General features: G+C 42.8%; 4 protein-coding genes across 5 annotated transcripts; 2 read left to right on the top strand and 2 right to left on the bottom strand.

Annotated features, from left to right (window-relative positions):
* Positions 1-1,613: 1,613 nt before the first annotated feature.
* On the bottom strand, positions 1,614-5,857 carry tufm (Tu translation elongation factor, mitochondrial; the record flags this gene model as incomplete). The annotated part of the gene is given in 11 exon segments (XM_083676718.1): positions 1,614-1,805; positions 2,244-2,363; positions 2,598-2,749; positions 3,159-3,263; positions 3,470-3,602; positions 3,876-4,145; positions 4,547-4,713; positions 4,880-5,018; positions 5,190-5,236; positions 5,784-5,826; positions 5,828-5,857. Coding segments are annotated over 11 exon segments (1,377 nt in total). The 3' UTR covers positions 1,614-1,634.
* A 288-nt stretch (positions 5,858-6,145) lies between these two features.
* On the top strand, positions 6,146-13,256 carry hspbp1 (HSPA (heat shock 70kDa) binding protein, cytoplasmic cochaperone 1). 2 transcript variants are annotated; one of them, XM_083676376.1, is made up of 8 exons: positions 6,146-6,284; positions 8,048-8,178; positions 8,489-8,705; positions 9,457-9,681; positions 10,055-10,210; positions 10,429-10,525; positions 11,416-11,527; positions 12,657-13,256. In XM_083676376.1, exons 2-8 carry the CDS (start codon positions 8,059-8,061, stop codon positions 12,735-12,737), a joined length of 1,008 nt encoding a protein of 335 aa, XP_083532502.1. In that variant the 5' UTR covers positions 6,146-6,284; positions 8,048-8,058; the 3' UTR covers positions 12,738-13,256. The 2 variants fall into 2 exon arrangements, with proteins under 2 accessions (XP_083532502.1, XP_083532501.1); XM_083676375.1 differs by having other exon boundaries at positions 6,151-6,284; positions 8,053-8,178.
* Positions 13,257-14,240: 984 nt separating this feature from the next.
* tmem86b (transmembrane protein 86B) lies at positions 14,241-17,106 on the bottom strand (the record flags this gene model as incomplete). The annotated part of the gene is made up of 3 exons (XM_083677408.1): positions 14,241-14,683; positions 14,981-15,224; positions 17,056-17,106. The coding sequence occupies 3 exons, from the start codon at positions 17,104-17,106 to the stop codon at positions 14,241-14,243; spliced, it is 738 nt and encodes a 245-aa protein (XP_083533534.1).
* A 2,218-nt stretch (positions 17,107-19,324) lies between these two features.
* aspdh (aspartate dehydrogenase domain containing) lies at positions 19,325-21,650 on the top strand (the record flags this gene model as incomplete). Its single annotated transcript, XM_083678010.1, has 7 exons — positions 19,325-19,379; positions 19,535-19,679; positions 20,044-20,128; positions 20,316-20,465; positions 20,750-20,973; positions 21,260-21,399; positions 21,555-21,650. The coding sequence occupies 7 exons, from the start codon at positions 19,325-19,327 to the stop codon at positions 21,590-21,592; spliced, it is 837 nt and encodes a 278-aa protein (XP_083534136.1). The 3' UTR covers positions 21,593-21,650.
* Positions 21,651-21,824: the final 174 nt, after the last annotated feature.

Genomic DNA, 21,824 nt, shown 5'->3' on the forward strand with positions numbered 1-21,824 from the left:
CTATGATCATAACCATAATGGTGAATTAATGAGGATTTTTGTCAATTTAAAAGGTGTGCGTACAGTATTTATAAGGAATCACCTCAATATCGGCCCTCCTCAATAAGTTGAGGAACATCCAAAACGACATTGCAGTGAGTGCATACATTTCAGTATATATGGTGCCAGCGGGAATTGAACCCACAACCTAAGCGTTCTTAGCGCCATGTTCTACAAACTGAGCCACAGACGTCACCTAATTCATTTTAATAGTAGTAGCTCATGTCACTAATCCGCCAACGAAATGCATGCTTCCTCGTCGCCATTTTGGTCATTTTGGTCCCCAGAACATGCTCAGTATTCACTAGAAAAAATATGAGGAAAAACGCGTGACCCAAAGCTTGCTCACTGGCTTACCAACACAAGAAGCATATGGGATATAGCCTACGTTCTAATTAGTGATCGTATTTATTTTGTTCTGACGTTTTGTCATTTATGCCCTATTAGGATCAGTGACGATCAATGTCAAGAAGGATACCTGTAGTGTCACTTATTCTGATTCTGTGCAAAACCTTTTTTATTATTATTATGATTATTTATGTGAAGCTCCTAATCTGCCTCGGTGTTCAAAATATACCAAGCAATTAGATTCAATATAGCCATATTTCATGTTATTTCATCATCAACCAATTCATTGTCAGGCATAAGAGAGCTGTCAATTTCAACATCAGTGTCTTTATTGTCATAATGAAGTCATAACGAGCTCGAGCTTGGTTCGTAAGGTCTCCATGCTCGCTCTCAGTTGCTCGTTCGTGCAGATAGAATCCGTGCGCGTTCCCGCCCCTTGGCTGGTTTAGACGCTTACATATGACGTCAGCGCTTTATAGAGGCAAGAGAAATGCTTCTGATCGTCTGATCTCGGCTAAAAAATAAAAAAAAACGACGACCAAGGCATGAATTTGTATATTTGAAAATATAGTACAACATCAATGTCACGCTGGAATCGGCCTCATTTGGACAGGAACAATAAAGACTCTACCATTGGTATTAAATCAGGAAGTCTTTTTTGGGCAGAACTACAAGTGAGAACTACAACGGTACCACGAGTGGCCACTAGGTGTTGCGGTGTTTAAAAGGTGAAGCATGTAGTTTTGCGCATGGCTGCCCTCTGCTGCCACACTGAAGACTTGAAACGTAAATATGCTACACTTACTAATAGTGGCAAATACGTGCATATCCTTGTAAACAAACAACATGTAAAATGGTACCTAAAGGCCAGTGCTGGACCTCAACACCAGATTTTAAAAAGTGCTTTGTTTGGAACAAAACATCATCCTTCACTGGACGTTCTTGTTTACATTGTTATGGGAACTCACCAAAACACACAGGTTTTTACTATTAAATACATTTTATTACACGAGCTGCAAATTACAGTCTGGCCTTTTCACAGAAAGACTATGCTGAACATGTCATTGTGGGTTTTTCGGTTGGTTAGGATCAGGACAGCAGTGCAGCCTCACCAGCTCCTGTACACATTTAAAGCGACTGGACAAATATTTCATGCAACTGGACATGTATTTCCTCACCCCCCCTTCCCTGCCATTAGTCTCTCCCTCCCCTTCCCCCCCCCCCCTTTTCCTCCTTCCCTCCTTCCCTCAACCCCAGTTGTAAAGATCTTCCTCTGTGGTTGTCAGTATGTCTGTGACCAAGCCAGTGCCAATGGTTTTGTTTCCGTCTCTGAGAGTGAAGCGTTGACCTTTCTCCAGGACCATGGGTTGACGGAGCGTGAGGGTCAGAGACGTGTCTTCCCCGGGCATTATCATTTCCTATGAGGTGGAAACAATTGGATTAGAATAACAAATTTAAAAGAATTTTGAATAGTTTAAAAGTGTGGGAAAAACTGCCATAAATCATTATGTTACAAATCGCTCTCTCTCCCTTTGCTCCAATATGGAAAATCTGTCTTAATGACAATACATTTAAACTGTTACGACAAAGGAATAAGAGAATTTCTAGTAGTTTATTTACATGGGACATGGTTCGGTCAAAATGAGCCTCTCCAGAACCTAAACCATCTGCAATTGATGATTTACTTAATTTAGAGATTTTTTTGTAATGAATTTGTTTTCAAATGATGTGTGTATATGTCAATTGTGTGCATTTATTTGTGCGCACATAGTGGTAATACATTATATATTCTTATTTAATTAATACATTTTGGAAGAATCAATGACTATTGAACATTTGTAGACAGACAGACAGACCTTGTCGACTGGCAGGCAGACCCTGCAGGCCATGTCCCAAGTGAGAGAGAACATGACAGGCATGAAGTTGGAAACAAATGGCTTGTGTCTGCCTCCCTCCTCCTTACTCAGAACATAAACCTGGGATGAGGGGGTTAAGATATCATAAATATCAGTTTGTATTTTCAGTTATACATATGCATTTTCAATAATAATAATAATTTTAAAAAAAAAGGTCTAAAAATAGTTGAACATTATCATGGTTACACTCACAACATCGATTTTCAGCTAAACACTTAACATTTTTACTGGAGTGGGTCTTTAAATACACTACACACACTAACTGCTGGAGTACTGACACCTGGGGTTTCTGACCTGGGCCTTCACTTTCTGGTGAGGCTGGATGGAGCCTGGTTTGCTCATCACCATCCCCCTCCTAATGTCCTCCCTTTTCAGCCCTCTGACAAGAGCACCGAGGTTGTCCCCAGCCTCTGCCCGGTCCAGGGACTTGTGGAACATCTCAACACCTGAGGAAGAGAGGGAAAGGAAAGACAAATGATTAAGATAGAGCACCTTGACTTAGAATATTGTTTTTCCCTGAATTTCAGTGGTAGTGATAAAATAGGAGTTAAAATCTGCCCAAACATCCACTGTTGGCTCTTACCATTTAAACTTATTGTTAATGTACCGAAACAGGTAGTTGTTAGGTCAAACAGGATGCTTTCCTTATGGTGAGTTTAAGTTTAAGTTCCTACCTTTAAAGGAGGACAGTGAGCACCATTTTTTAATGCCAACTGCTCATTTATGCACCTCTTTCTTGTGCTACACCTCTTGAGTTTGATGTTTAAAAAAAAATTAAATGGCAAATATTGTTTTAAATGAAAATGAACCTTTTTGCATAATTTCAAGATATGTGTAGCTACCCCACTCACTTACCTGTCACCACAGACTTGAAGGCGCGATTGTGCCCCACAAACTCACAGTCATCCCCCTTCTTAATGACTCCCCTCTCCAAAGTGCCTGTCACCACTGTACCCCTGCCTGAAAGGATGAAAAGGCAGTTAAACACCAACTGTATTTCAAACTCACACATACAAAGTAAACGATTTACAGATTTTCCTGGTTTTGGGCCCACTTTGGGTTACTCCTGTGCAATGGACCTTCTGATCTACAAACATCAATGTGGTGGGCTAGAGAAAGGCGCTAGTGTTTGTTTCTGGAACAGGCCTTATGTCTCTTTCACTTACCTGGGATAGAATATACACCCTCAATGGGCAGCAGGAAGGGTTTGTCTAGCTCTCTCTTGGGCAGAGGAACATAGTTATCCACCACCTCCAGCAGGTTCATCACTGCATTTACCCCCAGATCGGGATCTCTGCCCTGGGGAGGGAAACGGGTGAGAGGCAAACAGGTAAGAACACACATGAAAACAACGCGCCTGCTCGGTTTATGTCTACACATGCACCTGGCGTGTGTATATCGTGTGTATATCGTGTGTATAGCGTGCACATAGGTTGGAATTCTAGACATTTTCAGAGATATATGGCGCCTTCAGTAAGTATTCAACTTTATTTATCGTCTTTTCATTGTGTTTATCGGGCAAAAGCTGGCAACTACTGGCTAATGTTGTGAATATGCGCTTCCCCCCCTTACCTCCAGAGCACAGAGAGCGGAGCCGATGACGACGGGCGTGTTCTCGCCATCGTAGCCGAACTCTGTGAGCAGTTCCCTGATCTCGAGCTCCACCAGTTCCAGCATCTCTTTGTCCTCGACAGCGTCTGCCTTGTTAACAAACACAACGACATGTTCCACACCAATCTGCCTGGCCAACAGGAGGTGCTCTCGTGTCTGGGGCATCTGGCCGTCTGTGGCGGCCACCACCAGGATGCAGCCGTCCAGCTGAGCCGTGCCTGTGATCATGTTCTACAGGAGAGGAGAGAGGAGGTCAGTTACAACACGATGCAACGCCACAGGCTGCCCACCACTTGAGTTGGGGAAGGAATACATAGCATTTTAAACCGGGCTGGCCTTGTTTTGGCTAAGGTGTATCTTTGCAAAAACTCTGGTCTTTCGAGCAACTCTGGAGTATACGTTTTGCTGAGGATGCCCATCAACAGATATTTATATGTTAATGTGTTTCGCTACATCAAGGAAATGTGTGTATGAATGGTCTGGAGCACTTTAAATGTATTCTTATCTCAAGAACATATCTTCAACTCAGGAAAAATATATGAAAGCTGAAAGGTTCTTGAATTTGTTCTTGCGCAGCATGAGCTACAATTGGACTTGGGAACGGTCAAATGTGTGATTTGTGCAAGTGTTACCTTGACATAATCTGCATGGCCAGGGCAGTCTGTGTGTGCGTAGTGTCTGTTGGCTGTGGTGTACTCCACATGAGAGGCGTTGATGGTGATGCCCCTGGCCTTCTCCTCAGGTGCGTTGTCAATGTCCTCATACTTCTTATAACGAGCGCCTCCAGCCTCAGCCAGCACTGGGGACCGCAATGATTCAATAACAAACACAAAGACGCGCACACACAAAAGACAGAACAACATGTATAACACATCCTCGAATTGTGTAACGAGAAACCATCATTTACGAGTCATCCAAAGCACATGAAGGTGTTCTTTGTTAGCCTCTTGTCTTGTCTAGTTTACCTTTGGTGATGGCGGCAGTAAGAGTGGTCTTGCCATGGTCAACGTGACCAATAGTGCCAATGTTCACATGAGGCTTGTCCCGTGCGTATGTTTTCTTGGCTTCTACTGCATAGTTCCGTCGACTCAGTGGTACAGCACACTGTGACAGAAAAGGAGTTTGTCAATTTGTCGGAATGGGCTGATCAATATTTCGTCTAGTGCTGCCACTTGAGAGACAGGCGTTCCGGCTGAATGGCAATGGCTATGGAGTCAGATACTATCGCTCCGGCTAGTATAACTTCAGTGCATTGAATTTACGTAAGCTACTCACCAGCTTAAAGGAGCTGTGCAGGAGACTGGGCGAGGAGAGCTGAAGGGCTGGGAGGAGAGTACAAAAGTACAAATGGTAAGGACTCAGACTAGTGTTAATGACAAGTATTAGATTATAAATATACGCCTGCAATGTTTGCCATCTTTGATCTGTTTTCTACGCGTCACATTCTCATATTTGGCATGCATCACTGCATGTTATAAGAGTCTAACTGTCTATAGTCCAAATGATGGTGAGTTGTCAGTCACACTACGTTGTTTTTACAATGAAACCTACCCTGCCTGTTTGTTAAATCTCTAAAGAGCGTAGTAAGCTAGGTATTTTTGCTCCACCTTTGGAACATTTCGATATCAATATGTAGCATGAAATAGCTGCTACCCTTTACTATCCTGCCTCACTGGTAACGTGACCTTGCTATGGCTTCAACCTGGACGTAGCTACATAGCAGCATCCTTTTTCTACACAATCAAGCTTCATACATTTGTTTCGTCGCAATAAAAAAGCTCAAATCACAATTTAAGTGTGTTTTAATGAACGAACTTAGTAAAATGCTGAAATGTACAAGTGAGTCTGTTTTTTGTTTTGTTTTTTTACCGGAGAGACACGCACGGAGCCCCACGAGCGCAGCCATCTTGGACACTTTGACAACCGGATGAATGTGACGTCATTACATAGGGACAATTTTACCCACCTAACCTTAATAACTAGTATGCAAGAAAGGAATCATAAATGCTGTATTTCATAGTTTATATGGATTAATTATCATTGACTGGTAAAATAAAAAAATCATCAGGATGAGTATTTTACAGAATGATCAACGTATTTGTAAAACTGAGCAGTACATTAGAAATGTAGGCCTGCAGTAAGAAATAATGAGTGTTTTTGTAAAACAACAGGCTTTACGGTACATCTTCAGTTCAGCATGGCTGCGCCCTGGTCACCCATGATGATCCACTGTCTGCCAGTTGCCACGGCTAGCTAGAATGTTCCAGTGTGTTATTTTTATGTTTGTCACATAAAAGAGGTGTGAAGAAGCAGCTCAAACATTGAGGATTGGCGTTTTGAATGAACAGATATTACCATAGGATACCAGAGGTAAGAAATAATTACAGTACACGTGTTACTAGGTATTTTAAATCTCAAGACTGTTAGAGCTTGGTGACAGCTAGCTAGTTAGCCGGATAGCGTCCTCCTCTATGCGAGTCCTGTTACAGTGTCAGACAGAGAGAATCGGAGACTGTCATGTCAAAATAAAAATATTTTTTATCAAAATAAAAATGACCATGCCAAGACACAGTTTGTAATAAAATCCTTATTTCACGCTCGTTCACGCGGTTGGTCAGGTGGTTGACCCCTTTGACGGGCATCAAGCTTGCCAAATGTGCCTTGCAATAAGTAAATAAAAGCACTTTTCAACTACTGGAGGTGTACTACGAAGCGAGCTAGCGGAGTTAGCGAGCTAACTTTAGCTCAAACTCGGGAATCCTCAATCTATGAATGGGTGTGAATGAAAATTCACACCATATTTACGGTTTATACCACTTAATGGGAGCATTACACAGAGAAACGTAAGGATCCAAGGACAGAGCCCTGCGGAACACCGCAGGTAACCTTGTACCGCTCTTAAGAGGATGTTGATTCACAATGACAGCTCAAAGAGGCACACATTGTTAATATTAGTACTATTAAATAGCCTAAATGTATATAATTTCAAATGTATTGTCATTATTGCTTACCAATTAGAAAGAATGGCCGCATCGATGGAGGCAATCCGGTCCAAGACTAACAGAATACATTAAGTGCAAAGTTGTATTGTCATATTACTGTATGTACTGGGATACAGGACTGTACAATCACATTCTTACTCGCAAACCCTCCTCTTCGCAATAACACATGAGAGGGAGGGTGTGCTATGATATTGGAACTGCTGTGTGCGGTTATAGAAGCACAGCCAATGGAAGTTCATTTTGAACATGTTTGATGACTGTTTTACCAAAATTGCTTTCGGAACAAATGTTACACTCTTTGCAAAAGCTTGAGTGCTCCATGACAATTCTGACACACAGTTGAGGGCTTACCTTGGCATTGTTTCCACCACTGATTTTGCAACGCAATATAAGCACCATGGACAGCGGTCATGAATTATTGATTGATTGATAGATAGAACTATGGCTGAAACATTACTTTGCAAGCATATACATCTTTATTACGCAGGTTGAGATGATTTAATTGAAATCGATGCGATCCTGTAGTTTATTGAAACGATAGAGAGGTCACAAACACAACAAACACTACTTGTTACACTACATGTCACGCCCCTCCTCCGCACCGTCCACTGGCTCCCGGTAGCAGCTCGCATCAAATTCAACACCCTTCACGTTGCAAACTTGGCGCATTATTCTCCACAATTCAATTCCACTCCAAAGCAGGTGGGCTATGGCAAATAACAGGCCATTTAGTTGTTATTAAAGCCTATGATAATGTTGAGATTCTAGTTTTTATATTTTACGGACAGATATTATTGTACTTGCATTGCCTAATACCACCTACCCTTATATTGTTCATGGTTTTGTTTTTTTGTGCATTTTGCATAGGACTATCAAACGTGTGACTGCTGACAGCTCAAAGAGGCACACATTGTTCATATATAAGCCTACTGTCGGGATAATCTGGGCTACTTTATATGATTCAAGGCCCTAGATTGCAGAATACGGCTCTTACAGGTGTTTAAACGCCCACTCACACACTTCAGCACCACCTGGTGGTGATCCTGGGTATAACCTTGTAGGCCTACTGAATGATTGATATGTGTAACATACAGTATGTATACTGGCCTAACTACAGTTTCCTCTTCTCAGCTTAGAGAAACATGGCAGAAGGCACAGGCAACAGAAGACATCCCCAGAACCTCCAGGGTGTCCTGCGATTGGCTATTGATGCCGGCTCGGCTGCAGATGGACCTTCCCCTATTGAACCCATGTCAGAGGAGGTAACGGCAAATGACAACTTAGTGGTTTTAGTGCAGAGTAGAGATTTGTATGTTCTCATGGCGTGATTTTCAAATGCATAGTTTCTGATTACTTGATCATCGGTAGCATATAAAGCATCTACAAAACTGTAACAAGTCATATTCTATTTTCTGGGTAACGTCTTGGTCTGGCGAAAAAATGAGTGAGTCAGTGTAGTCTTCAGGGTGAAGGATGGGGAATAGGAATTAAGCAAATGTTTTATTGACAGTATTATAACTTCTCTACCCTGCCCACCCCTTCTCTCTCTCTCTGTCTGTCTCTCTCCCACAGAGGAAGGTATGGTTGCAAGGAGCTCTTGCAGAAGTGTGCAAAGGGCAGAGTGACGAGGTGGAGCAGATGAAGAAGTGCCTGGCGGTCCTGCAGAGAGGCGTGGTGTGTGTGAGGGGAGGGGAGGGACAGGAGGAGGGAGAGGACGAAGAGGAGGATGAGAGAGCAGAAGCGCTGGAGATCCTCTCAGAGTTTTGTGAGAATCTGGACAATGCCAGAGGTGAGATCTGGCAGGAAACAGGAAATGATGTAAAGATGTGTGTCCAATAATAACTCTCAGCTATTTTGGCGTTTGCAGATCTGAAGGAATTGGATTGGTGTATGAGTATGGCTTTACCTCATTACCCCTCCAATGGGCAATGGGGTGCATCAGTTGTATTGCGTTTTTTTTCTGTGCTTTATACCAGGGGTTCTCAAACATTTTGACTAGCGCCCCCTCTCACACTCAGATTCGGCGAAGAAAATATGTCATAACAACCATAAACCTACACCATTTACACATTTGAAAGTCCTAAGTCACATTTGTAGTTTCACAAAGATAGGTCGAAGTGATTTTTTCTCTTGATATTTAAAGAAAATTACTGCTGCATGTCTTAACAGCTGTACAGCCTTATTATAACACGCATACCAGTCCTTGTACGGACATAAAATATTCCTCCACGGTTAACAAGGAGATTATTATTCATAAAGAAGCTGCTCCATGATTCGTTTTGGCAGTAATCGTGTTATTTATTTGGGTGGTCCCCTGTGGCTCAGTTGGTAGAGCATGGCGCTGACAACGCTTAGGTTGTGGGTTCGTTTCCCGCTGGGACCATATATACTGAAATGTATGCACTCACTGCAATGTAAGTCGCTTTGGATAAAAGCGTCAGCTAAATGGCATATATATATATATATATATAATGGCATATATATTTAATAGCTCCCAATAAAATGTCTCTCATGGAATCGACTCCTTTCTTTCCTCACAGACCTGATGACTCTGGGAGGGTTGGACCTGTGTGTATCTCAGTGTCTGGGCGACCCTCAGGGTGCCGTGAGGTGGCGTGCTGCACAACTCATCGCCTCCTGTGCCCAGAACATGCCAGAGGTGCAGTGCCACCTCCTCAGCAAGGGGGCGCTCCCGAAACTGCTGCAGCTGACCGACACCGACCACCACCCCACTGTCAGAGTGAAGGCCCTCTATGCTGTCTCCTGTAAGTGTGTCTGTTGGTGGCTGAGTGTGGGTTTGCATGCAAGGGATGACTAAGTTCCAAAATCGTCCCCCCCCCCTACCCTGTAAGCCCTTTTGTAGATCTGAAAGGATCAGATGCTGTATGTGTGATCAGTATTGGGTAAATGGAACTAGTTTATTCTAATACGGTAAAAAATGCTATATTGTACCTTGGAATCCTCTCAGAACTACATAGTGCCTTGGAGTACGGCCTTGGGGTCGATTTGAAATTGTGCATCAGTGAAGCATCACACTGACTCCCCCTCTCCACACACACACACACACACACACACACACACACACACACACACTCACACACACACACTCTCTCTCTCTCTCTCTCATTCCATGATCAGGTCTGGTGCGTGAGCAGGAGGTGGGGCTCAGGGCGTTTCTGTCCCACGATGGCTTCTCGGTGCTGATGAGAGGCATGCAGTCTGACAATGAGAAGCTGAGGACCAAGTCTGCCTTCCTACTGCTCAACCTGCTGACAGCCCACCCAGAGCAGAAAGGTACTGCCTGCCTGTCTGTCTGTCTGTCTGCCTGTCTGTCTGTCTGTCTGTCTGTGGTGGAAACGGTGAAAAGGTGTATGAAGATCTCAAGTCATGAAGACTCCTGTCTGTACAGCTGTAACCAGCTGTATGTGGGTCCTTGTATCGCAACACAGAGAATGCAGATCTGTGTTTGACAATGATCGAGCTCTTGCTCTCTCTCGCTCCGTCTCTCACAGATACAGTCCTCTCCATGGGTATGGTGCAGCAGTTGGTGTCTGTTCTTCGCTCTCCTCATTCCTCCTTCCATGAACATGTCCTTGGCTCCCTCTGCTGGTAAGACAGAGGACACCCACCCCCCTGCCCACCCCCCATTCTGAACCAGAACCTTTGATTAACACCAAAAACAGGTCTCTGAGCGTGTGACTTACAGTGCTCTGCGTAAGTAATGGGACAGTGAAGCATTTTTTCTTCTTTTGGTTCTATAGTTTGGATTGAAAACCAAACAATTACTATGACGTTAAAGTAGAGATTATGAGCTTGGTATTTGTGTACATATTGGTTTCAGGACACTAAGTAATGGAACTTATTCATATAATGTCCAAATTATTTGGTTGACAATTCTTTGCATGCAAGAACTGCTTGAAGTCTACGACCCATTGACCCCACCAGATACTGTTCCTGATCTGTGGGACAGTTGTTTTGGGGGTTTTCTTAATTATGGTGAGCATTCTTTGGTCACCCACTGTAGAAGTCTTGTCATTTCTAAATGGTGAAACCAATATGTACAAAAATACTCTCCCAAAAAAGAATAAAAAAATAAATAAGCTGGGAATCTGTACTTTAAATTCATAGTAATTGTTTGATTTCAAATCCAAACTTGTGGAGTATAGAGTCAAAAGAAGAAAGAAGCATCACTGTCCCATTACTTATGCAGGGCACTGTACATGCAGGTTGTTCGGTGCGCACAGTGTGTATTTGAAAAGGGAAGGATGTCGAAGCAGAAAACAAGTGATGCCAAAGTTATTCTGTTATTCTGTTTAAATTGTTCAAATATAAATGTACATATGCACTAAATATTAAGAGAAAGGTTTGGTCATGTAAATGTCAAAGTCAGGAAAAAAATCAATGATCCGATTTACCCGCATTCAGGAGGTGTTTGTATCTTTTGAGGTCTGCTTCAGTTGCTGTGTTTTCTCAGTTGAGTCTTGTCAACCTCTCTGTAGTCTGGTGGAGGAGAGCCCTCTGGGGCTGACAGACTGCCAGAGTCCTGCTCTGGGGCTGGAGGAGCTGCTCAAACAACGAGTCAAGGAGCTGCAAGGAAGAGATGAGTGTCAGGTATTCCCCTATACCTCTCTATCTCTCTATACCTCTCTATCTCTCTCTATCTCTCTCTATCCCTCTCTCTCTATCTCTCTCTATCTCTCTCTATCTCTCTCTATACCTCTCTATCTCTCTCTATACCTCTCTATCCCTCTCTATCTCTCTCTATCTCTATCTCTCTCTATCCCTCTCTATCTCTCTCTATCCCTCTCTATCCCTCTATATCTCTCTCTATCCCTCTCTATCTCTCTCTATCCCTCTCTATCTCTCTCTATACCTCTCTATCTCTCTCTATACATCTCTGTCCTTCCTCTTTAGATAGCATTTCAAACGGCAGTTTTTTTTAAGGATAGATTGGTGTGTGTGTGTGTGTGTGTGTGTGTGTGTGTGTGTGTGTGTGTGTGTCTGTGTGTGTGTGTGTGTGTGTGTGTGATTTGTTCTAAGGTGCTCCGCAGATTCACTCCAGAAAAATGGGGCGGAGGTGTACCACAATTTCCTACATTTAGTAGAGCGGTTTAAGGAAGTTGATGGACTTACCTGTAGAGGTCAATTTCAAAGGGTGTGGCGCGGTAGTAACATTTGAGGATAACAAGGGAAAGTGGCCATCTCAAATTTACATCCTCTAAACTGGAGAAATTGCGTGAAAAACTGAATAAACAAAAGGATGCTGATTTCAGGCGATGGAAGGACGAAACCCCTTTATTATCACCCCTTTATTAATTAAAATGAATGGTATTATCAGTAGTTTATAAGTGTCTTTATTAATAGACTTATAAGCTTAATTAGAATGCTTTATGCTTTGTAAATGCATTACTAAATGTTTTATACATGTTAACTACTGCATTAATACATGCTGATTTAATGTATCCTTATTTCAAAGTTACCAGAGAAGTAAATATACATCCCGATTAATGTATTTGGAGTATTATGGGACGAACCTGGTGCATCTAACACACGGTTTAAGAAGGTGCTATATCACCTCTTGTTGCTCCGGGGATGGAACCACCAGAGAAAAACAAGTCTTGTTGTGTAATTTATTTAAATGTGTAATTTATTAAAAAGTGTTATTTAGATGCGTCACTTAGGGCTTGCAGCAACATGAATTCCATCTATCACACTTTTTACCCTCACCGTTTTCTCACAGGAAGAGTTGGACTTCTGCAAGCGTTTGCGGTCTGCTTGTTTCAGCGGGCGGCACAATGACGAGAACGGAATGGATCGCTGAAATCCTACTCGTCATTCGCCTCTCCGCTCGTACTGTCATTGGCCAGGACATTGGAGGACATCTCAGATAATGTCTGGCTCGCCATCGTGACCGCTGTTACTGGAGGACGAGGTCTGAGACGTAGCGCCCTTAAGAGAGCGGGAGTGCTTTTATGATTCAGATTAAAGGAGCCTTGATTTTTGGATGCTGGATGTGGATGTGGATGCTGGGTGTGCCCAATTCAACCCCAGATTCTTTGCTTCAGAGAAATGTTTCTAGCCAACTAAAATGGCAGCTTACAACCTTCAGCATACTTTGATATATTTTTCAATGTTTATATTGTTGTGTACATTACATGACAACACTCCCATGAAGATTGTTTTTTTTCAACATTATTAACGTTACCCTTTCCCATACAGTACATACCTTCTTGGTTTCTTGGTGTTTAGTTTACTTAACTTCCTGTCAAAGTATTCATCATTTGTAAATGTATTATTGTAAGCTGTCTAAGCAAAAGTCTCTATAAACATATTGGATTCACTTTTGCTGAATTATTTTATGGTGTGAAACTCTCTGGAACATTCTGCAGAATTGGTCATGAAATTGACAGTTTTTCCCCCCATATTTATTAAGAATTAATATGTAGGGTAATTTTGCCTAAATCATATAATTCATCTCACATATGGAAAACGCATGAACCTATTTTTAAAGCAGCTTTCAGTGATTTTTGAGTTATACAAAACAAATGAAATACACTTTTCGATGATGGTTCACATGAATAAATACCTTTATTAGAGTAGAGTAGAAGTGTAGTATCTCATCATAACCAAAGCAATAAGGACTTATCATAGTGTGTTATTGTTGACACACATTAGGACATTTTGTTAACAAATGATGTATAGCATGAAATCATGTTTAGAAAAAGTAATTTTGCTCTTATAGAATGCAATACCTAGTTGCATGTTAAAATGCATTGTTCCTGTTGTTCTGTTGGTGAGCCTGCAGAAATGACTGAGAGCTGCTTTAAGCCCAGCTCTTTCACAATTTAACATAGTTTTAGCCCCATAATCAAGATTGAAAAATATGGGTCTATAATGTGAGTCTGTTTGTGTAAAAACAGCCCAGTGTAATAGTTCCAATCAAATTTAGTGTGCAGAAATGGTACCATTTATACTGTCCCGTGATACTGACATATTTTTTATTTCAAGGGGCTTGTTGGGGGAAATCTTCATGATTCACCTCATTCCCCCTTTTAGTCCCATATACAGTACAGCTTTTAGTTATTGGCCACTGACTAGTCCAAGAGCAGTGGTCAGAATTTAAGGTCAGTGGTGTATCCCATAGTCTGGGGTCCTCTTCTCATGATCCTTTCTTTCATCTGCTGCTGCACAAATATGAAAAGGACACAGACTAAATAGTTAAAATCCTTTGGGGTGTTGCTTTCACTTTCAAACAGTTCTTTCCCACCAGCGCAGATGAGACGCAGCCACTGCTGACTATTGAGATGCACCACAGGGGTTCCCTTTAGGACCTCTTCCACTTTTCCTCACTCTCCATTGCCTTGATGTCGCCCACAGCAATAAGCAACTGCGCTAGGTAATATGTCGTCATGACAATGGCCCTGCCCTGCTCCAGTGGTTCTGTCACCTCAAACTGCTGTAGAGCAAGTGTCAAGTCGGAGGCCATGAAGACCAAGCTACCAAGCAAGGTTAGTGGACGTCTAGTACGAACTGCCAGTATCGCCATCACGATGATCAGACTGACGTACACGCCCACGCCTGGCGTTAGGACGTCCGACTCTGGTGTCTTCTGAAGGAAGGGGAAGAAGAGAGCGTACACTCCACCCCCCAGCAACAACAAGATCAGGTAGGAGATGAAGGACAAGGAGGAGGAGGATACGGTGGAGTATCGAGTGGAGAGGAAACTGAGTGAGTAGAGCAGGTGGGCCAAGGCAAAGGAGCCCATACCTGAGGGGGCGAAAAAGAAGGGGAGAGGTACAGATGAGTGCCAACATTAGGTTCAGTTCCATAAGGATTTCCAAACCACATCTACGGTGAGAGTTAACCCCCCAAACCACTGGTGTGCCTGTACATCTGAGAGGATTGGATAGGTGTAGCTATGCTGGAATTTTCATCCAACCAACCAGAAGGCAAGATGGAGCTTTTATGATATTTCTAATATCAAATAATCTCAGATCTACAGGAGTGGCTGTTGCTGGCACATAACAGGGCAAAGGCACGACATATGACATATGCTTCAGTTACCATGGAGAAACAGCTCCGGCCATATAAGGCAACAGTCGCCACCGGCCGAGAACACCAGCCCGCCCGCCACGCCCACGAGACTCCAACCCCCATTGTAGCTTAGCACCAGGAGAGCCAATGAGAGCACAGGCGCAGCCTTTACACCTGCAGCAAGGATGGAAGGGGAGGAGTCTGGGATCCACAGGTAGAAGTAAGCAGCAGTGGTCAGGAAGAATGGCAGGAGAGAGAGAAAGAGAACACAGGACTGAGAGAGAGAAAGATTCGGAAGAGGAAAAGGGGAGGTGGTTGACATTAATTAGTGTATGACATGATGGCAACACTGGTGGTCAACGCATACACAAAAACATACCCACATCATTATTTTGGGTGGATTGCAACCAAAGGAGGCAGGACATCGTAGGGAGAACAACGGGTGATTATCATCACCTGCGTGCAAAATGAAACTTAATTACAAACAAATGTTGCTGAGGATCAGCCGGTCTTGTAGATGTTTGCGTGTAAATTGGCTTTGATTCCAAACGGCGGGGAAAGTAATGTCTGAGGTTCTGTACAAACGGCCATCTGGATTATCAGAAACCATAAAGAGCTCCTACGTCTAGCTGAATGGTTGATGAACGCTATCATCTCAGATAATAAAAATAATGAACATTGGAATCGTTTATCACTTATGAAATAATTTCTAAGGACGATTTTGATCAAAGCATACTCATTATTGTAAAATTGTTGGGGATGAACATTTTAGAATTAGTTCTGGTGTATTCTATCTCTCGATTAGATGTGGAATGAAATTGGCAAAATTATTAAATTGCAATAGTGAAAAAGTTATATAAGTTTATAAGTTATATCTTATGACAAGCTCAGTCATGATGCCCCATTCAATTCACAAATTGACAGTTACATGGGATAGCCTATAGATACAGTAGATAAAACAAAGGCTATGTTTACACTGCAGCTTACATGCCACCTACAGTGCCCTCCATAAGTATTGGAAAGAGCATTTTGTCTTATTTTGGCTCTATACTCCAACAGTTTGGATTTGAAATCAAACAATTATTATGGGGTAAAAGTAGAGATTCTCAGCTTTAATTCAATGGTTTTTTTTTCAGATTGGCCCTAACCCTATAGAAAGTACAACATTTTTTAAACATACTCCCTCTATTTCAGGGCTCCAAAAGTGTTGGAAAAAATCATATAATGGCTCATCATATAAATCATATAAAACACTAATGTTTAGTATTTAGTTGACAATACTCTGCATGCAATAACTGCCTGAAGTCTGTGACCCATTGACCCCACCAGACACTGGGTATATTCCCTGGTGATGCTCTGCCAGGCCTGTACTGCAGCCATCTTCAGTTGCTGTTTGTTTTTTTGTCTTTTTGCATAAAATCATATAATCAGGAAATGAAATGAATGTTCAGTTGGATTTAAATCTGAAGATCAACTTCACCAGTCAAAAACTTTCCACTTTTTAGTTAAATTTGTTAATTTTGTAAATGCTGCAAGACACATGATTCCCACAAATTTCATCAACACTGGCCCAGTGGTGTTAGAGATAAAGCATGTGACGAATGGAGAGAGACCGAATCATAGTCCCCTCCCCGATTTCAAACTAAGCCAGTTTAAAACGTCCACTGGAGGGGGCATGTCGCTTGTAAATGTTTGGAACAAATGGGGATTACCTAATAATAACATGAGTCCCAGGTGTATATTAATCAATAAATCTAATCAATAAATCTCCATTAATCAATAAATCTCCAGTGCTCTAGTCACAGGGGGAATCTTGACTGTAATTAGGATAATCTCTTTCACACTTGTATCTGAGACCAGCAATTGAGCTAATTTACTCCAATGAATGGATGGATGAATGAATACACAGAGGAAATGATGATGGCAACAGACTTACATATTTGTGGTACATACATATTTGTGGTACATACATATTTGTGGCTACAGTATATATTGAGATATGTGCATCGAGTGGCTGTGTAGCTTTACACAGCCACTTGAGCCACTTTTTTTTAGTGTGTGTGTGTGTGTGTGTGTGTGTGTGAAAAAGAGAGTTGCAGTCGTACCGTGTTCCTGCGCTGTCTGCGGTCATAGTCGTATGTTTCAAGGATGTCCATCTCCCACACACAACTCAGACGCAAGGTGTGTGTGTCAGTGTTTTAATGTCCTGCTGTACCTGTGTAGTATATTTTTGTAATCACTGCCTTCCCTTTCAGTCCTGTCTTCAGTGTATTTAATGTGTCTCTACTCTATCCGGCTCTTTCGGACCCTTCCAGCTGCTGTCAGTGTGTCTCCCTGTCTCTTGGTGTTTGTCGACACTGAACTTTGGAGCAGTCCTGGTGACATGTCAGATTGTTCTGTCATAATCAATGCCCCCCCCCCGTCTGTTTTCTTTTCAAATAATGATCCTTGACCCCTTCAACTAGACCACATAGGTGACATCATCAGCGGGAGAGCGAAGTTGAACTAGTTTTATGCTAGGTTGCATATTACTTTGTACACTCTCGTAAAATCATCTGTGAACAGTACACAACAATCCAATATCCTGTCTGGTCCAAACCTTTCAGCAGCGTCTCTTTTTCAATCCCTGATTACAGAAAATATTGATGTATGATCTCAACACATCACAAAACATTTCATTAACAATGCATTTACATACTGTTTTTACAGTCATTCATATCAACAACAATCCTCCACCAAGAAATTGGCAATCAAGTTTCTGAAACGGTCCAGTGAAACCAGAGCATCAAGTCCCAGTGCATTCAGCATGTCATTCCATGCCCTAGGTCCTAGGTCCTAGGTCCTAGGGCCTAGGAGCACAGTAACTAAAGACAGTTTTACCCAGCTCAGAGGAGTACACGTGCGACCTCAAGGACTAACCAACCTTGAGACCACATCTGATAAGTGCTAGATCACCAGGTCATAAGTAAAGTAAGATAGCATGGGAGTTTATGGATTATAGCTTCATATACATACAGAATACAGTGGTGGGTCCTTCTAGCAGTTGGGGAGGGCCACCCCACTGCTTGATATAAAAAACAGTGATGAGTACTAAACGTATCACCTGTAATAAAATGAAGTGCTGCATGATAGACTGAATTGAACTGTTTTAATGTAGAGCAGGTCGCATTCATATAAATAATGTCCCCCGAGTCAAGTACTGATGGTACAATTTTCTTTCTACTCTCAAGTGACTAATACATTATGTATTCCTATAGAAGAAACCTAGTTTAACTCCCAGTTTTTTTATTTAGTCAACTATATCTGTTATAAATGATAAGTTGTCATCAATCCAAGATACTTGTAAGTGCATACCTTCGCAATTTGGCAACCATCTAAGGTGCAAACCATGGCCTCAGTGGTCCTTGCAAAAAGCATATACTTAGTTTTGGCTGCATTCAGTACTCATTTGAGGTCAATAAGTGCACATTGAATGGTGTCAAAAGCAGGTTAGACAAGGCACTATCCACAATAGAGGCTGTAGAATAAAGAACAGTATCCACATAGAAATGCAGTTTACAGTCCTTAACTAAGGAGACAATATTATTTATATATAATGTAAACAGTAACAGACCTAGAAATTGCGACTGAACATTGTCAGCAACTATACAGTTCTATTTGTGAGGTAATTAATCAACCACTGGCAAGCATTCTAATCTAAACCAACTGAAGACAACCTACTTACTAACAGTGAATGATGTGGTGGCCTATGGTGATACTGTAAAAACGAAATATGATCATTATGTACAGTATCTCAGGAAGGGAACTAAATATCCCAAAACAAGCTATGTGGAAATCATGTTAATTTGGATCTATTTAAAGATCCTTAAAATGGGTGGGTTCAGACACATTCCAGTGAAACAGGAACTAATAATTAACAGAGCTTCTCCCAAGTCAAACTTTGACCCCGACTATCCCACAATCCATTGAGTAGGGGGTCAGCCAGTGCGTAGTGTGCATAGGCAAAGATTGGAGAGAAAGAGAGGGTGGTGGGAGAGAGGGCGGACCGGTGAGTAAAGCCGTAAATGTTGTGAAACGGAGGGTAATGAGGTGTGGATGTTAGATCTGATCTGGACCACCAGAAGAGATAGGGTTTGGGTACAGAAGAGATAGGGTTTGGGTACAAAAGAGATAGGGTTTGGGTACAGAAGAGATAGGGTTTGGGTACAGAAGAGATAGGGTTTGGGTACAGAAGGAGAGGAGAGAAAATGTGGACGTTAGACAATGGAGGGAGTGTGGAATGGGAGGAGAATAAAACAGAGAGAAAGAGGGGGGGCTGCTTGTAGGTAGACGACTTCTCCTAATGTCTGTCTTTTGTCTTTCTCAGCAGAGTTCATGGCTGACATGTCAGCAACGATGAGGGTTGGAATTGTGGGATATGGACATTTAGGTCAGTCCTCCGCTTCTCTCCCCCTCTATCCCCCTTTTAGTTGTATTGATTTAAATGTGCTGCCTACGAAAAGCAATGACAAAAAAACTTTTCCTGTAGACTCACTGTCGCCCTTGTTGCAAGTTTGCTTTGTGTTGCCTCCCGCCTGTGTGTAGGGCAGCACCTAGTGGAGCAGATCCAGAGAGAGGGGGCCAGGGTCGGCTTGAGTTTGGTCTTTGTGTGGAACAGAAACCCTGACAAACTCAGAAGCTTGGTTTCTGAGGAGCTGATTCTACAAGACCTCACAGGCTTTGCAGATAGGTAGAGAGCCACATATCATACATACATGATATGTACATATATAGCATGCAAATACACGCACGAATGCACGAACGCACGCACGCACGCAAAATGGCTTCTCATTCATTCATTAAATTCATTAAATTCCCCCCTTTTTGTGGGGTTCTATTACATGCAGAACCTTATAAAAAGGATTCCCCACAAGTACCCTTTTGGTTCTGATTAGAAACACTAGAAAGTGTACTTTTTATTTTCGTGAATGGGTGTGCATGCATGTTTGTGTTTTCTGTTTGTGTGTCTGTGTCTGTGTCTGTGTGTGTGTGTGTGTGTGTGTGTGTGTGTGTGTGTGTGTGTGTGTGTGTGTGTGTGTGTGTGTGTGATGCAGGGGTGCTGATGTGATTGTGGAGGTGTGTCATCCTCAAATAGTGAAAGACTTTGGGGTGCAGTTCCTATCTAAGGCTCATTTCCTGGTAAGACCCATTTTCATACTCTGTGGTAATAACACCCCCTTTATTAATCTCCTCTGTTAAACTCCCTCATAACACTGTTTTTAGCAAACCATAACACCTGTCATTGGGTACTTAGACAATTTAGCACAAAGTGCCATGGCAAGTAGAATGGTATGGTCCAGTATTGTGACCCCTCCTCCTTCTATAGGTGGGTTCTCCTTCTGCCCTCTCAGACCAACACCTGAACCAGCAGCTGCGTCAGGCTGCAGAGTATCATGGGAGGACACTCTATGTCCCCAGTGGTGCATTGTGGGGAGGCCAAGACATCCAGAGGCTGAACGACAGTGGAGCATTGAAGGTGAATGGGAATGGGCGGGTCGGGGGGGGGGGGGGGGGGGGGGGGGTCCAGGGGGGTTGGAAGGCAGGATGTATTTCTTCATCACTATTTTTGACAGCCCATATATTCTTTAACATTAATGTCCTGGACAAAAGAGCACAGTAATACAGCAGCAGCACACTAGGTGACCCTTAAAGACCCTTTTTTTTGTTTGTTTGTTGCCCGTATAAGCATAACAGGCGTTGCATTGGAGACACAGCTGCTGTGAGAAGAGGTTACCCTCTAACCTTCCTAACCAATCTCAGGCTCTGTCCATCCGGATGTCCAAGCACCCATCTTGTTTCCGGCTGACGGGAGACGTGCTCTCTGATTGGACAGAGGGTGAGGGGAGGAGGGTCTTGTTCAGCGGCTCGGTGGCGGAGCTCTGTCCCGTCGCCCCTAACAACGTGAACACCATGGCAGCGGCCGCCGTCGCCGCGGGAACGCTGGGCTTCGCTGGAGTCCGCGGAGAGATAGTGTCAGACACAGCGTGAGCCTTTCTTCCTCTCCCAATGACCTTAATACAGGTTACGATCGGTTCACGGTATTTTATTTAATTTTTTATTTGATTTATTTAACCTTTATTTATACGGGGGAAACACACTGAGACCAAGGCCTCTTTTGCAGGTGCACCCTGTTCACAATATTTACACAATAACAAAACAACACATAAAACACAGTTCAATACAGAAATCAATACATCATATAAAACCACAATATATGAGGAGAAACATCTCCCCTCCCTCTTCCTCTCTTTCTTTCTTTACTTCTCCCAGGCTAAGTGATTACCACGTGGTAGACTTGGAGGTTACAGGTGCTAATGGTTTCTCAGTGCACACAGTGAGGAAAAACCCAGCCAAATTGGGAGCCGTTACTGGGAGTGCCACTTACAACTCCTTCTGGTGCAGTTTACTAGGTGGGTCCTGCTGTTGGAAGCTGTATATGACGCATGTCTCCAGGGTCTCAGGCAAGGTGTGTGTGTGTGTGTGAACATGCAGTAGGCCTATGCATCTGTATGAGACCATGAAACTTTGTGTTGTATTTGACCATCGATTGCCTTCTCTCCCTCAGTTTGCAAGGGGCACGGTGGTCGAGTTTACTTGTGCTGAGGAGGGAGCAACGCCAGAAGAACTTTCTATTACACACAAACATATAGAACATACACCAGTAAACGCAGCACGTGCACTCTCTCTCACACACCCACACCCACGCAAGCAAGTCCACACACACACACACACACACACACACACACACACACACACACACACACACACACACACACACACACACACTTAACAGTCTTGTGGAATTGTTGGTGGCTTTGTAATTACTGGACCTTAA

This window comes from Argentina silus (assembly GCF_951799395.1).
Source record: "Argentina silus genome assembly, chromosome: 9".
Lineage (NCBI taxonomy): Eukaryota > Metazoa > Chordata > Actinopteri > Argentiniformes > Argentinidae > Argentina > Argentina silus.